Source organism: Panicum virgatum, chromosome 4N (genome assembly GCF_016808335.1).
Source record: "Panicum virgatum strain AP13 chromosome 4N, P.virgatum_v5, whole genome shotgun sequence".
Taxonomy (NCBI): domain Eukaryota; kingdom Viridiplantae; phylum Streptophyta; class Magnoliopsida; order Poales; family Poaceae; genus Panicum; species Panicum virgatum.
In genome coordinates this window covers 7,606,692-7,623,716 of record NC_053148.1, presented here as the reverse complement: position 1 = coordinate 7,623,716, position 17,025 = coordinate 7,606,692, and the positions used below count along the sequence as shown (strand labels likewise).

General features: G+C 47.6%; 2 protein-coding genes across 2 annotated transcripts; both read right to left on the bottom strand.

Annotated features, from left to right (window-relative positions):
• Positions 1-4,712: 4,712 nt before the first annotated feature.
• On the bottom strand, positions 4,713-5,678 carry LOC120670232. Its single transcript, XM_039950298.1, has one exon. It carries the CDS (start codon positions 5,586-5,588, stop codon positions 4,926-4,928), a length of 663 nt encoding a protein of 220 aa, XP_039806232.1. The 5' UTR covers positions 5,589-5,678; the 3' UTR covers positions 4,713-4,925.
• A 1,224-nt stretch (positions 5,679-6,902) lies between these two features.
• LOC120670181 (peroxiredoxin Q, chloroplastic-like) lies at positions 6,903-8,134 on the bottom strand. Its single transcript, XM_039950245.1, has 3 exons — positions 7,782-8,134; positions 7,544-7,681; positions 6,903-7,456 (listed from the first exon to the last, which is right to left on the bottom strand). Exons 1-3 carry the CDS (start codon positions 7,989-7,991, stop codon positions 7,148-7,150), a joined length of 657 nt encoding a protein of 218 aa, XP_039806179.1. The 5' UTR covers positions 7,992-8,134; the 3' UTR covers positions 6,903-7,147.
• Between the last annotated feature and the right edge of the window lie 8,891 nt (positions 8,135-17,025).

The window sequence follows — 17,025 nt, the reverse complement described above, 5'->3', positions numbered from 1 at the left end:
GAGCGTGCCCAGCCGCACGCAGCCACATACTCACCCCACCGCCAAACTCCGCTGAGAAGAGGCCACCAACTCCATGTTCCTGGACGGCAGGGGCCGAGGCGGCAACCGGACCAAACCACACCCACGTCCGGCCATTTGCGACCGCGCATGAGCGTACGCCGAGATGGGCTCCGACGTCACGGCCATCCTGCGATTCCTGAGAGAGAGAGAGAGGGAGAGAGAGATCGTATTATACTTCGTGCGCATTTGAGACCACGCAATTTTAACTCTCGACGCGACGATAGCGACGCCGCCTTTGATTAACCCCACTATAGTGAAGCTGAGACGGCGACATTTATCAAGGCGCCGGCGGCGACCGACCGACCGGCCGGCCTCCCCCACCACGAGGCGGCGCCCGTATGGGCCGTACAAGAGCCGAGAGCCACACGAAGCTTGAGGCTTGAGCATGCTCGTACGCCCCGGCGGCGGTCGGCCGGCGGCCACATTCTGCATACAGGGAAGCCCGTTTTGGACACGGCTGCAGGGAGCGGCGAATGTTTGTTTGCTGCATCGTCATCTCCAACCGCACAGAGCAGAAGCAATCTGGTCCGACGACGACGTGTCGTCGATCGGCGACGTTCACGTCGTCCGACGGACCAAATTAAGCGTCCTCGTCCGTGTCACGTCATGTCCGCCGAGCACGTATTGGGGCTCTTGGGCTCCCCTCGCCGCACCTCCGTGGCGCTGGAGACCCAACCGAAACCTAGGAGCCAGGAGCGGCGAAGGCACGCGTGCCCAGATGCTACCGTGCCAATGTGGCAGCGTCGTCACGGCCCCAATGTGACAGAACCGCCAAATTAAAACTCTAAATTAAATATAATAACTGTCATTTGAACACATCAGACGCATTTGCTTAATGGTTTAATTTGACGGTCCTTTCTCAACCCACGGCCCGATCGAAACAACACCGGTAGTCCCACGTGAAGGCGGACGCAGATGGTACAAGTATGACAATTACTTGAAAATATAAAGAGGTACACGCGATAGAAACTTTAAGTTTTACAAACCGAGTTCAAATATACAAAAACTTGCATAATTTACATGAATTAAATAATTTACAACTATAACCAAAATTCAGAAGGATAAGAAAAACTATAACTACGTTAACCTCATTGGTTCAGGTTCATTACAACCGGTCAAACCGGTACACCTCACCGGTCAGACCGGTGCTCAACGGCCTACCCCAACCACCGGTCAGACCGGTCCACTGACCGATCAGACCGGTCTGAACAAAACCGAGGGTTGCACACTCTGCCCTCAAATGTGCGACCTGCCATAGCCCTATCCTAAGGATCTCTCTCCACGACCTGCCACCCCTCTGCATTGCGGCAGATGAACTTGGCATAGCAGGGGCAGAAGTCAACGTCCTGGAGTCCTGAAATAATTTGGGTAGCAACAAACCCTGAGCATCTAATACTCAGCAAGACTCACCCGACCAGTGGGTATAACTTAGCCCACATACCTAGACATGCAAGGCTTTCTGGCTGGTGGTTGATTTTGTAGAAAAAGGCGACTAAAGTAACTCCTTACTTTCATTATTTTAGCTCCAGATTCTATGTAAATCAACCATAATCTAAGCATTTGCATAACCTAACTATAGCAGACATGGTAGAGCATTAAATAATAGTGCAATGTACTCATCATCATATATATAATCATCCTGCTATCATAAAACTACGATGTGGCGCAGTTGATCAAGGTGCTCATATCCGAGAGCCACTGACGGCGAATCGATCCGATTTAACCTTGCAAAGTGAACCTAACCAACACGGCACGCGTATGCTCCGTCGGACCACACGCACCAACCATTCCCCTCCCCGCTTCGAACTACAGGAACCAGCCCAACGACATATGATCAGCCGAGCTCAACGTGAGACCACCAAAAGTAAACATATGCATCCCCATTTCTCCGCGACTACTCAACTACCCTAGGAGTTGGGTGCGGGTTCCTGTACTTTCGAAGCAAGACAGTACTCGGCTTACCGGTTTCTACTACCTCCTACTCCCGGCATGCGGTTAGTATAATTCAAACATGATCAGCAGGGCCAACAACGGTACGGTCCTTAACTGACTCAGACGGGACTAAGACAACCAGAAACCGTGTCCTGCTGCCATACCTATATATCATCATCAATTCCCGTCCGGTCTCAAATTTCCATGCATTCTATATCAATTTCAACAGCTCATGTATTGGAATATAAATATATCTCATAACTCGCGAGTAACCGGAAATTACTTGACTTCCAAATATCCTATATCTCGCGAGTGACAAGAAATCACTCGACTTCTACCGAGAACTATTAAGCATAGCATTTCTATCGTCCTATACATACTAGTATAACTCAAAGAAACCTAAGGATCATGCAACTAGGGTTCTAAACAATTTCTAAACATAATGCACAAGTAATAGAGACATATATAGGAGTCATAATTTGAAATAATAGGACATGCACCGGGGCTTGCCTTCTGGCTGCTGCTCAGTACTAGGGTGAACTGGGCCTTGGGCCGGGTGCTCACAAATCTCCTGCTGCGGCGCTTGCTCTTGCGGCTCCCGTGGCTCCGCGATCACCTCATAAACCACCCCCTCCGCTGCGGATGTTACACGTATGCATATGATATAAGCCAATATAAATATGATGTGCAACTTTAAAATAAATAACTATTGAACAAGTATACTACTAATGATTTATATTACTTCAAGCAGTTCTGATAAAAAAACCGGTGGCATCGGATTTCCAAAACCGGTGGCACTGGTTTCGGCACCGGTCAGGCTAAAATCGGTGGCACTGGATTTACCAAACCGGTGGCACCGGTTTCGGCCTGTGGCGCACAACTTGGTGCACATCGCCCAGAACGGAAGAAGGGAGGGCTTGGGAAGGTTGAGGGGGATGCTGTGATGCTTACCATATGTTTAGTTTGCACGGCAAAGGCCGGAGAATGGAGATCGACGCGTGAGGCGAATCTTCAAGCGGCCACGTTGGTGAGGAAGTGGTTTCGGCCGTGGAACGGCTCAAATGAGCTCGGGGATGGGTGGAGGACGAGGCGAGGTAGGTTTGGGTGGGAGGAATCGACGCACGGTGACCGGAGACGGCCGGACGGCGATGGGGGCGGCTCAACCTTGAGCTAGGGCACGGGAGGAGGAGGAGAATGGAGGAGAGAGAGGCACGGCGTCCAAAGAGGATAAGTGAGGCGGGGATAAGACGACGTGGCGCATCCTCGGCGCAGCTCGCCGACGGCGACGCGTGGCACGCCGAGATGCGTGCTCTGCCCCTGACCCGCGGAAAAATCGGTGGCACTGGTTTCCAAAACTGGTACAGAAAAATGCTTAACTAAGGGTTTTGGTCGTGTAAGTTTAACTAATGACTACGATTAATTTAATTCTAGGCGATTAACACCTGAGGTGTTACACCGGACCACATGCGCGGCCGGTAGTCAGGCATGTAGTCACAGGTGTGCGGGCTCAGAGCTCGCCGGACAATCGTCGGCGACCAAGAAGGGACATGTGGCGCTCCGCCGCGCGCAAGCTGCCACGGCGCCGGGAGTAGTTTACTTTAGGCGACGGAATCTTACTAATTTGAAGTACTAAATAATGTTTATTTACAAAACTTTTTACACAGATGAGTTGTAAATCGCGAGACGAATCTAATGATGCTAATTAATCCATGATTAGCGGATGGTTACTATAACATCACTGTTGCAAATTATGGATTAAGTAGTCTCATTAGATTCGTCTCGCGATTTACAGTCTATCCATGTAAAAAATTTTATAAATAGACTTCATTTAGTACTCCATACATGTATCAAAACATTCGATCTAATGTTTTTTTTCGTTTGGAACAGGGCCTTAACCGATCGGTGAGCGAGAGGAAAGGGCCCTTCTGGAAGCCTGCAAAGGTAGGTGAGACCAAGCACGTTGGAGCGCTTGAAAGCGACTCCTGCTCAGGGTTTTAAAATCCGACCGGACCGGCCTAACCGCCGCCCTCCGGTACCGGTTTACCGGACCGGTTAGGCCGGTAACCGGTGGAAACCGGTTGAATTCAAATCCAAATTCAAATAAATTCAAAAACTCCTATGCAACCGGTTCCGACCGGTTTACCGGCCGGTTTGACCGGTTTACCGGCCGGTTTTACCGGTTTACCGGTCGGTTTGACCGGTTTGAAATTCAAAAGCTCCCGTGCAACCGGTTTACCGGCCGGTTTGACCGGTTTACCGACCGGTTTTACCGGTTTACCGGCCGGTTTGACCGGTTTGATCGGTGGGCCTTCATGGGCCGGCCCATTTTTTTTCTTTTTCTTTTTTGATTTAACTTTAAATTCCCGCAAACTATACTAAATGAATGAATTTTTGAGAAAATTTGACACCATTAGATTCATCACACCTTGAAGTATTTTTATGAATTTTTTGGGAATTTTTCATTTTTTGAATTCAAATTTAAAATTTGAATTTGGGCCGGTTGGGTACCGGCCGAAACCGGAACCGGACCGGACCGGTTTGACCGGTAACCGGTCAAACCGAACCGGTTCCCACCGGTTAGGTTAACCATGCTCCTGCTGGAGCCTGTCCCCCTCGCTCGGTGGCTCGGCCATCGAAGAAGCGTCATGCTGACACGCTCCGCGCCCATCACCAGGGAGCGAGCACTTTGATCGAGCCAAGCAGGAAAAAGCCATTAAACATGAGCACTATGTGATGCCATTTCTTGATCTTAAGCTGCCAGAGAGATGAGTCCAATATAATCCGGAACTCATGAACTTTTTCTTTTAAAAAAAACTCATGCATTTTAAGGCGAATGCGGCTCGTATTTACATGTTGGTAGAACAGCTGCAGGATCTTGTTTGGTTTCTTCCCTCTTACCAAAAATGGCGAATTTATTGCTAATCTGCAGGAGTTCAGAAGCCCGGGGCGGTGGCGACGGCCAGGCCCCTCCGGCGCGGGCTCGCCGTCGGCGTCAGCCCGGCCCCCGCGACCTGGTCCCACAGCTGCACCACGCTGCCGCCGCTGAGCGCCGGCGGGCTGCGGTACCGCCCCGGCCCCAGCCCCACCTCCGCCGCCGCCGGGCTGAGGGGCAGCGATCGCAACACCTCCGCCTCCCACACGAAAGGGTCCGTCGTCGTCACCGATAATGGGGTCCGGTACGCGCCGTCGCCGTCGTCGTGCTCCTCCGCGTCATCTTCCCGGTCGTCGTCGTCGTCGTTGTCGTCGTAGCGGTCTAAGTCGCAGCACCCGATGCGGCACGCGTCGCAGTAGTACGCCGTGTACCGCTCCTTGGGCGAGGGCGCCGTCGTCGGCGCCTCGGCCGGCTCCGACCGCCGCTCTGACGCGGCGAGCGGCGCCGTAGGTGCCTCCGGTTTGAGGCACGGATCCAGCCCCAGAGGCTTCGTGGCGGCGGCGGCGACAGCGGAGGCGCGGAGGCGCCAGAGGCCCGCGGCCGCGGCGGCTGCGAGGACCGCGGCGAGGCAGGTCCATGCGGCGGCGCCGGTGGCCGCTGAGGCCTCCGGGAGCGAGTAGAGGCGGAAAGCGACGGCCTCGAGCGGGTGCTCGAGGAGGTCCATCGATCTCGCCGGCGAAGGCTTGCTCCTCCTGGCGTCGCGGACTCGCGGCTGCTGTCAACGCTGCCTTCTCTTGGGTTTGCTGAGCGGGAGTGGAGTAGGAGTAGGATGAAGAGGGAGAGTGACGAGGGGGTGTATTTAATGGCCGAGAGTAGTGGGAGGGGTCGCTGATCAGATCCTGGCCGTTGGATGCTGAGATCAAGAGGGGGATCAAGAGGGGAAGATGCTGGGCATCGGCGGCGACCCTGTGAGGGAGATGCTGAGATGGATACCGGATTTTGCAGTTTTGCTTGCCGTTTTTTGTTTTTATCTTCTTCTTTTTAATTCGGTCTTGGCTTTATAATCTCACACAAGAGAAATATGCTACATGCACCACAGGTCTTCCATGTGCTTGGAGAAAAGAAATTCTCAACGAGAAGTGTAGGAAATCTTTTTTCTTCACGGCCGTGTCTGAGCTTGTATTTCATAAAAAGGGAAGCAAGAGTTTTTTTACAAAGGAAGGGGAGCACCCCAAGACACAAGCACAAAACGATTACATGGTCGTGTTGTCGCGACCAGAAAGACTGCCTAGAGCACTTGATACCTGAAAGAGTTGTATGAACCCGGCCATGGACCAACTGGACACTTCATCGGCTATCCTAGCTAGAACATCATTAATCGTTTGAAAATTTTGTCTATAATTTTCTTCTTCTTCTTATGTGCAAATGTGCAGCTTACTCCCAATCAGATTCCAAACAGAAACGTGAAAAAACTCCCGATCAAGTTTCGAAATACCAATAGAAATGTGAAGACAGTTGGAACGCAGTGTTGAGGAAAATTTAGAAAGCTTCCAAGTCGGTTCGGATGCCGGATGCTGATGGCTTTCGGCAACCCGGCGTGTCCACTTGTGGCGAGGCGAGAGCGTGACTAGCGAGCTGAGGCCGAAACGAGGCCGGCGGCGGCGGCGGCGGCTACCGGCAAGGTGACGGGGCGGCTGGAACACGGGCACGCACGGTTGTTGCTCGGTTGCAGAGCAGGCTTCACCGCCAAGCATGAATGTGCCATGCACGGTTCTGACTGGCTGCTTGCATTGGTTGATGATGATGCTAGCGTTGTGCCATTTTTTCAGGGGGCGTCAAGGTAAAAACAGCAGCCGTAGCGGATGAATTTTTAGACGCGCCTTGTAACCGCATCCCAATCTTTTGTGTAGCGTCTCCGTCAGGGTTTTGCTGGATTCAGACTGTGGTGTTTGATTTCGTCGAGAGAGAAAGACGTCTGATTCACAAGTGCCGTTCGATGTACACACGTTTCAAAACCAACTGCTCTTTCCCCTTCCTGTGACCATAAAAAAAACAACAGCTCTTTTTTTTTTTTTTGCAATGGGGATGAATTGCATTTGCATATACAGAAATGTTGGGGTTCACTGAACTACAACACCTGAAGCTGCCCAAGACAAGCACGAACAGGCTGGTCGACCATCAAATGGGTCGAGTGAGTCTGACAGACTGAATCGCTGGACAAACAATCAGGCTCTTCATTCATCACATACAGTTCCGGTACGTTTACAGCGACGGATGCAGAGCTCAGAGGCCCTGCAGGATCTTGAGGGTCTCGCCGATGTGCTTCTCGGGCTGGAACTGGTTGTTGTAGATGTACTGGACGACGCCGTTCTTGTCCAGCACGTAGGTCTGCCGCCCCGGCAGCGTCCCGAACAGGTCCCCGGGCACGCCCCACTCCTTGCGCACCCGGTTCCCCTCGTCGCTCAGCAGCGTGAACGGCAGCCGGTACTTCTGCGCGAACGCCTTGTGCGACGCCGCGTCGTCGCCGCTGATGCCCAGCACCTCCGCGCCGGCCTTCTTGAACTTCTCGTACGAGTCGCGGAACGCGCACGCCTGCGGCCAGCAACGCCAGGCAGTAGTAGCAGGGTTTCAGAGTTTCAGAAAAGTGTCGGCTGGCATTTGCCCCAAGCTTAAGCTGACCTGTTTGGTGCATCCGGGCGTCTCGTCGGCGGGGTAGAAGTAGACCACCACCGGCTTGCCCTTGAACTTGTTCAGCGACACGGGCCTCCCGTTCTGGTCCTTGAGGGTGAAGTTGGACGGCACGCTGCCCTTGGTCACCTGCAAGCAAAAGCTTAGACACGCGTGTCTTACCAATCGCCACGAATCCACGACCATTCCCGGGCGGGCAGCCGAGCTATCAAGCCACGCGCGTACGTACCTTGCCGCAGACGATGCCCGTAGACGCGGCCGCGCGGCGCCACCGCGGGGCCGCCGCGGCGGCCGCGGGCGCCCGGACGCCGCGGAACGCGGAGGTGGAGACCGCGCCGAGGAGCGCCGCCTGCGCGCGGGGCGACGAGCCGCGCGACGGCGCCCGGGGCGCCGCCAGCAGCGAGGGATTGCAGCAGGCCGTGGCGGGCGTGAATGCCATGGCTGATGGAGCTTCAGGTGAGGCCTGTGTTGCTGCTCCCTCTGGCTATAGCTATGCCCGAGAGCCTTCTCTTCCCTTCTCCCTTCCCGTGCTGCTCGTGATGGTTGGCTGGTAGGGGATATCAGGATGAGATGGGGAGGAGGGGTTCTGCGCCGACGTGGCACGCCTTGCTGCCCTTTGCTGCCGGTGAACTTTTTGGCCTTTTGGGTTTTCCCTTCCTGTGCCATGGCATTGGCATGCAACCCTTCTTTCAAACACAAAAAATTCATACCGGTCGCCAAAAAATATAAAAGCCTGGCATAATGCATATTGGATGTAACACAATATATATTGGTAGTGTGTTTATCTGGTACTATAAATACTAATATTTTTTTAAAAAATTTTGTTAAGTTAGAATATAATTAGAGTGCATCTATTATCTTAATACAATAGTGTTAAAAGAAGCAACCACGTTCGCCGAGAGGGTCTAAAAATTTTCACATTAATCTAAAAAAGAGAAGAACCTATGCCGTTGGATTTTATGAAGATCTAACGGTCAAAACTAACTCAAAGAGTCCATATCTAATACTATCAATAAATACATAAAATTGAAATTAAAAAATAAAAATGTGAGTTGATTTCCATACGAAGTAGGAACCAAAATAGTTCAACGAAAGTATCATATGGATTATAAATATAATAAAAGGAAACATTATCCCATAACCCATAAAAGGAAACATTATCCAGTTATATATTTTTTTCTTAACGTGTTATAATGGCCTATCCATGGCTTTCAAGAGGAAATGTTCGTCCACCAGGACAAACGGAAAAAAAATAGTGTGAGCAGAGGGAGTGCCACGATCGTGATGCTTGAAGAGAGGAGGATCAAATTAATATGAAAACTAGATAGATATAGAAGGGAAAACATTATACCAAAGCAAGACAATGGTGAGATTGATCTGTTGGACCAATCTCCACGCACAAAAGGTCACCATGAACTCCAGCAAGATTGTTCGGCAGGATCAGTTGTAAATTAACTTGGCCATAATGTTAAAAGAAGCCAATGTTCATTGAAAGCGTGTAAAAATTACGATGTTAATTGGAAAAACAAAAGTATATACACCATTTGATTTTATAGAGATATAACGGTTTAGATTAGCCTATTATGTACCAAGTGCAACACTCATCTGTAAGGCTCCTTGTGATGGAACCAGCCCACTCAGGTTCAATTTGACTCGACACTAGAGCTCACATTTTCCTGGATTTATTCCCAAATTTAACCGATGTTATTCTTTTAATGATAGGCAATGTGCCCGTCAATAGCAAGATGTTTGTGGTGACTTCGTCAATATCTCAGAAATCTGCCAGCACTCAGCCTATTGAATATACTCAGGTGTAGGGTAGCGTGTGTGTATACCAAGAAATTAAGTGAATTTGTGAGGGAATCAGAAGATGATTCTGATGAAGATAAAACCAAGAGTCATAGAAGGCAAACTTCCGTAGCAAAGAAGGTCATCATTAATATGTTGAACATGGCGCCTTGAGAACATATTCCCTATGTATTTTTCAAATATTTAAAAATTGAAAACTAAATTAAGTAAAATTGAATATTCACATATAGAGTCCTACCAAATAATAAATTAGGTACATTAGCCATTAGTTTTTACATGGCTTCGGAAGTGAAATAATCAAATATGAGTGTATTTTAAATAGATGTTTGAAATAAAAATAGAAGCGACCATAATTTGTATGTAAACAAAAGTGAAAAAAATCAAGAGGCAAATTAATATTAATCACGTGGTTAGCATGTGGAGGAGCTTGTAAGGATGCAAACTTCAAATTTATGATGAAAAAAATACAGCTAAAAGAAAAAATAGTTATAGTGCTTTCAATAAATACATAAAACCATACTTCTCCACAACTAACCTTCCCTTTATTATGAAAATGAATACACATTCCACGTCATACAGTAGGATGGAGAAAAGAACAGTATCTTGGTATGGGCCACTTCAATTGAACAATGATAATGAAAATAATATAGTTTAATAAAATTATTTCCAAGTAAAATTTGGACATGTTATTATAAAAAACAATCTAGCTACCTGCGCTATTTGCGCGGGCAACCTTGCTAGTTGTACTAATTTGAAACGGGCCGAGTAAGGCATGGTGAAAAGGCCACACCAATTTCTCTAGCGGTCTACCCATTCTGTCTGCTGCTGCCTCACTCTTTCAATCCCCACCAGACCGAATCTGGCCGACTTCGCCCAAAATTGGCCCACGCACTGCCTAGAAACAGTCCTGATGAGTGACTGGCTCCTCTTGGCCACACGGATCTTTTAGCAGCCTCCCTTCATTGCAGACCCCAACTGTCATAAATCCCTTGCTCCGCTCGCCGCCTTCGACTTCGTCTCAACTCGGAAATTAATTCCACGCGCGAGCGCTAGCGAGCGTTGTGGCGCTCGATTTCTGACTGCAGCTTGCCTTCATGTGTTCACGTGGGTGGAGCCTACCAACGGTTTTTTATTTTTTTATTCCCTTTCTTTGCTAGTTCAAGCACCACGTGCATGTCCTTATGCACTCTTCTTCTCTTTCTTCATTTCCGTTCTTCTTTGCCATCTCTTTGTATACCACGGAGAGCGGTGATACTTTTTTTCTATTTTTTAAGTATTTTCCCTTTTCTTCTTTAGTATTAATTGAAAAAGTTATAAATATAACTTAGATAACTCCGTCTTGTAAGAAAAATTTTCTAACCTTTTCTTTTTTGCACAAATTTTTCATCTTTTTGTGTAAGTTATATTAACATTTTTTCAGTGTTGCATTTGCACAACTTTTCCTTCAATTTTATTTGTCATACTTTTTCCTTATAAAATTAATTATACATTTGTTTCTGTATAAGTTATGTATATAAGCTTGCTATATATATGTTGAGTATTCTTATTTTGCATAATTTTTTGTATAAATATTTTTTGGTATAACATATGTACATAGATTTTTATTTATAAACTTATAAATATAAATTATGTATACGATTTGCATAGACATGGTGGTTTGGTGGATCAGTCACATACTCACAGTGGAGCAGTAATGCTCGTTTCGTGGACTGTGCACAGAAAGCCGGAAAAGGAAACAATACTTACGCCTGGAATGACTAAAAAAAGGAAAGATTTACTGCACTGTCCGAAATCGATTGCCAGCTTCCCCGTCTCAACTCCTGCAGAAATAGGGATGAAAACCACAAATACTCGCAGTCACGCGTGCATGTGCAAGTGCGAACCAAAACGGCGCACCGCACACAGTCTCTGCAAGTGGGCCTGAGAGCTCCGGTTCAACCTTCATCCGCGAGCTCGCCACTGGCACGGGCCGTAGCTGGGCCAATCCCACACCTAATGCCATTTAGTGGAGAACATTTGCTAGCTAGGCTAGGCCACTTATGCTATAGTAGCTACAATGTGGAGAAATTGGCCCAACGTCTGGCCATGGTCCCAGTTGCCCTAGCCTTATATTCGCCATTGGCCGCCGGAGTTCGGGGAGGAGGGGGAGGGAGGGCTGCTGGGAATTCATGTGCCCTCCGAGCTTAGAAGAAGAGGGGAGGAGGGCACGGAAGCCCGGTGGTGGCGGCAAGTTGAGGGAGCGGCGCGGCGAGGCGTCGGGAGATGCCGACGGCTGGCGGTTGGTTAGACAACCGGTGGGCCAGGACTAGGGTGAGGGCGTAGGCGTGGTGGCAGCGGGCTGCGCTGGCGGACGGTGGTGGGAGCCACCGGAGACGAAGGAGGTGGCCTATGATGGTTAGCATTCTAGTCGCTTCTATGACAGGGAACAATGCCTGATGAAAACGGTCGGAAATAATAAGCGAAAGGCGTCGGCATGCACTGGTGAACGGGAGAGCAAGTCTCCGAAACCTTCATCCTTGCGATCTTGCACCGAGGGGCGAACAACATGATTTATTTATTTTGAAATTTAATCATGCTGTTACCTAATATTTCATCATCTGCTAATCAATTGTACGTTTAACATTTGCCGAACTCAGTTAAAATATCACCTCGTCTAGCTGCACTCATCCAATCCTTCGTGCAGACAAGCGCCTCCACAATGTCAGGAACTCAGGATCAAGGCGGCTGCGATATGCATCGACGACATGGCCACCAGGCACCAGCACTACACGCAGACTTGCAAGCAACCGTTGAAACGGGCAAAACATATAGCTAGACACCGCGAGATGGTGGGAGCAACCAACTGGGACTGGGTGAGCAGCTGGTCAGGTGGTCCGCCGGTGGCGTTTGGGGACACGGAGTAGAGACTGCGTTGTATGCAGGTCGCGGAGAGGAAATGGAGCCGGAGATCGTGTTAGATATCTAGGCAATTTTTCGGTATATTTTAATTCCAAAATTAAATGTATAAACTAGCAATATTTCTATGACTTTAAGGAGTAAAATAAAACATGTGAACATGTTTATACTTATCACACATATAAGCATAAACAATATAAATAACCAAAGTTTCAGGGAGTACCCTAAAGCGGGGCCGTTGCTGGAGGCATTGGCTGCGCTGTTACCAACTGGAGTAGACATCTACTCGGTTGGCCTCAGTCGAAGTAGTCGAACTAAATCGGTGCAGGAAGAAGTTCGCAGTGCAGTCCCGCGAACGGTCACCAAGATGTAGTCGACGTAGTCGTTCGGCCACCAGAATGTAGTCGACGTAGTCGTTCGGCTCGTCCACCAGGAAGTAGTCGTACAATCGGGCAAAGCCTTAGTATTTTTGAGCAGTCACGCTAAAGCGTTACCCAAAAACCTGATTGCCCGCCTATCCCGTGCAGGATCTCAAGGCGAGCAAGGTTTCGGAGGCCTACTCACGCTAATTCTGTGCGCGCAGAAATTAGCGTTGGGGAACTCAGTTGTTGCAACTGGAGAGGGAGAAGAGAGGAGCCGAGTTGCCTCAGTGCTCTGGTGCAGGATGGATGAGGGGAATGGCACTCCTTATATAGTGACTCAGGTGCTCAGGATCGTTGAACCTGGACACCATCAGAGTCATTTAGGTGATGCGGTTATGGCCATTAATTACAGATTTAATTGCACGTTTAATCGCACGATTAATTGCTGTCAACGGCAAAATAGCCATCACATCGCACCGCGCCGCGCCGCGCCGCCGGCCGCGCACGCGCACCGCCCGGCCGCGCCGCGCCGCGCCTCGGCCACGGCCACGGCCACGGCCCGGCCCGGCCCGGCCCGGCGAGGCGAGCGAGCGCGCGCGCGCGTGTGGTTCACCGTCCTCCTCTTACCGGCTTCACAAGTGGTGTACAAGAAGTCCACCTTTTAAGTCGGTTGAGATCCTCCTCAATTCCCGGTACGGAATTAAACATTGATTCCCTAGCATTAATAGTGGGCTTTAAATTCTTTTAATGCTTTAGAATAAATGGGCCAAGCCCATTACTCCAACAATCCCCACCAAGAAATTCAAGCCACACTAGAAATACCCTCATTCTCTCATTGATATACCAGTATTCGACAGAGACTGTTAAGTTGAACTTCCATTTAGGACAAAGGCTACACTTATTCACAACTGTGCAATGGACTATGCCTTGAATTGCCAGTTTTGTGCAAACAAGTTTGACCAGAGCCCTACACTGGTACTAGGCTGCAAAAACATCCCCGCGGTTTGGAGCTTATAAGTCATACTCCAGGCCCTTCATGAGTTTCTAGAGAATACCCAATTCTCATAGACCATGACCAGTGGTCAAACTCATATAGGTGTGTTCCTTTCAGATGTTCTGTAGGACAACATCTTTGTTTCAAGAAAACAACTCATTTGTTTAAAAGAAACCACCTGGCACACATTAAGGTATAGACCAACCTGCCATACAGATTAGAAGAGAAATGCACCTTATACACGGAATGAGCCCTTTTCACAAAGGTTCTCTTCTCACAGTCAGACTTTAGTTTGTTTCACCATCCTAATTCACGGGATCTCCGATCACATAGGACAGGTTTCCACTATAGAATGACTCACGTGGGTCTCAAGCCCAATTCCATAGATGCATTGTCTATCACATTTTGTGAAAGACCCTTTGTAAACTGATCTGCCAGATTTTTAGCCGTCTGAACATAGTCCAGGGCTATAACTCCGGAGTTTCTCAATTTTCTGACAGATTTCAACCGCCTTTTCACATGTCTAGATGACTTCATGTTATCCTTTGAACTATTCACCTTGACAATTACCGTTTGATTGTCACAGTTCATTAGGATTGCCGGTAACGGTTTTTCAACTATCGGCAAGTCCATAAGGAGCTCACGAAGCCACTCAGCCTCAACAGTGGCGGTATCTAATGCTGTGAGTTCTGCTTCCATAGTTGACCTCGTTAAGATGGTCTGCTTGCAAGACTTCCAGGAAACAGTTCCACCACCAAGTGTAAACACATATCCACTTGTGGCCTTTATCTCATCAGCATCAGAAATCCAATTTGAATCACTATACCCTTCTAGTACCCTTGGGTACCCGGTGTAGTGAATTCCATAGTTCATTGTCCCCTTCAGATAGCGCATTACTCTTTCAAGACCCTTCCAATGATCATCTCCCGGGTTTGAAACAAACCGGCTCAGTTTGCTTACAGCAAATGAGATGTCAGGTCTTGTAGCGCTCGCTAAATACATTAATGAACCAATGATCTGAGAATATCTCAGCTGATCTCGCATTATCCTTTTGTTCTTTCTAAGAATTAAACTGGCATCATATGGTGTTGAGACAGGTTTATAGTCGCTATAACCAAAGCGACTTAACACCTTCTCCACATAGTGAGACTGTGTAAGAATCACCCCACCATTGATCTCTTTTACCAGTTTTATATTAAGGATAACATCAGCTTCTCCCAGATCCTTCATCTCAAAATTTTGAGATAAAAACTCTTTGACTTCCTTAATCACATTAAGGCTAGTGCCAAAGATCAGTATGTCATCCACATACAAGCACAAAATCACTCCTTCAGCCCCACCATAGCGATAGTACACACATCTGTCAGCTTCGTTCACAACAAAGCCGGCAGAGGTCAAAGTTCTATCAAACTTTTCATGCCACTGCTTAGGCGCTTGCTTGAGACCATATAAAGATTTTAACAACTTACAAACCATTCCTTCTTGACCCTTTGATACAAACCCATCCGGCTGATCCATATAGATCTCCTCTTCTAACTCTCCATTGAGGAAAGCCGTCTTAACGTCCATCTGATGAACGAGAAGACCATAAGAGGCTGCCAAGGAAAGTAACACTCGAATTGTGGTCAATCGGGCAACTGGTGAATAAGTGTCAAAGAAATCTTCTCCTTCTTTTTGTGTATAACCCTTGGCCACAAGCCTAGCCTTGTACTTTTCAATAGTACCATCTGGCCTAAGCTTTTTCTTGAACACCCACTTGCATTCAACCGGTTTACATCCATAAGGACGTTCAACGACCTCCCAGGTTCCATTAGACATAATAGAATCCATCTCACTCCTTACTGCTTCCTTCCAATAGTCAGCATCAGGAGATGAATATGCCTCTTCAATGGTTCTGGGTGTATCATCTATGAGGTATACAATGAAATCATCACCAAAAGACTTTACAGTCCTTTGTCTCTTGCTCTTTCTTGGAGCATCATTGTTATCCTCCTCAGGATTTTCTACAAGTGTATGTTCATTGTGTTCTATCGGCTCGACATAGCCATCATCCTTGATGAACTCTTGCCTAGATGAACTTGTTTCATCTCTCATGGGAAAAATGTTTTCAAAAAATGTAGCATCTCTGGACTCCATTATAGTACCAACATGCATGTCAGGTACTCCAGATTTCACTATTAAAAATCTATATCCAACGCTGTGAATAGCATAACCTAGAAAGATACAATCCACAGTTTTAGGTCCAAGCTTACGTTTTTTGGTTATTGGCACACTCACTTTTGCCAAACAACCCCATGTACGTAAGTATGACAGTGTTGGCCTTTTCTTCTCCCATTCCTCGAATGGAGTTATCTCTTTATTCTTTGTAGGAACACGGTTTAGGACATGACATGCAGTCAATATAGCCTCACCCCACCATTCCTTGGAAAGTCCCGCTGTATCTAACATGGCGTTAACCAAATCCGTTAGAGTGCGGTTCTTTCTTTCGGCAACCCCATTTGACTGAGGTGAATAGGGAGGCGTCCTCTCATGAATAATACCATGTTCCTCGCAGAATAAAGTAAATAAATTTGAGAAATACTCGCCACCACGATCTGACCTAACTCTTTTGATCTTTCTCTCAAGTTGGTTTTCTACTTCAGCTTTATAGATTTTAAAGTAGTGTAAAGCTTCATCTTTTGACTTCAACAAATAGATGTAACAAAATCTAGTACTATCATCAATCAAAGTCATGAAATATTTTTTACCACCTTTTGTCAACACTCCATTCATTTCGCACAAATCGGAATGAATTAATTCTAAGGGTGCCAAGCTCCTTGCCTCCGCGGTCTTATGAGGCTTACGAGTTTGTTTTGATTCAACACATACATGACACTTAGAATTTTTGACAAAAGTGAACTTTGGAATTAAGCTCAAATTAGCTAAGCGCATCATACAACCAAAATTAACGTGACAAAGCCTCGAATGCCAAACATTTGTTTCATCAACGTTAATAACATTGTATGCAATTTTATTACAAACATCTGACAAAGAAAGACGGAACAAACCTCCGCTTTCATAACCTTTTCCAATAAAAGTACCAAACTTAGACAAGATACATTTATTGGACTCAAAGACTAATTTGAAACCATCTCTACACAGTAAAGAGCCGCTGACTAAATTCTTCTTGATGGTGGGGACATGCTGCACGTTCTTCAGCTGCACGATCTTCCCCGAAGTAAACTTCAGATTTACCGTACCAACACCAAGAACACGCGCATGTGATCCGTTCCCCATCAGCAAGGAGGAAGTCCCGCCGGTCTGGTAAGAAGAGAACAAAGAAGCATCAGCACAAACATGAATATTAGCACCAGTGTCAACCCACCACTCGGGTGAACCAAAGACTGAAAGAACAGTAGGTAATAAATTACCGT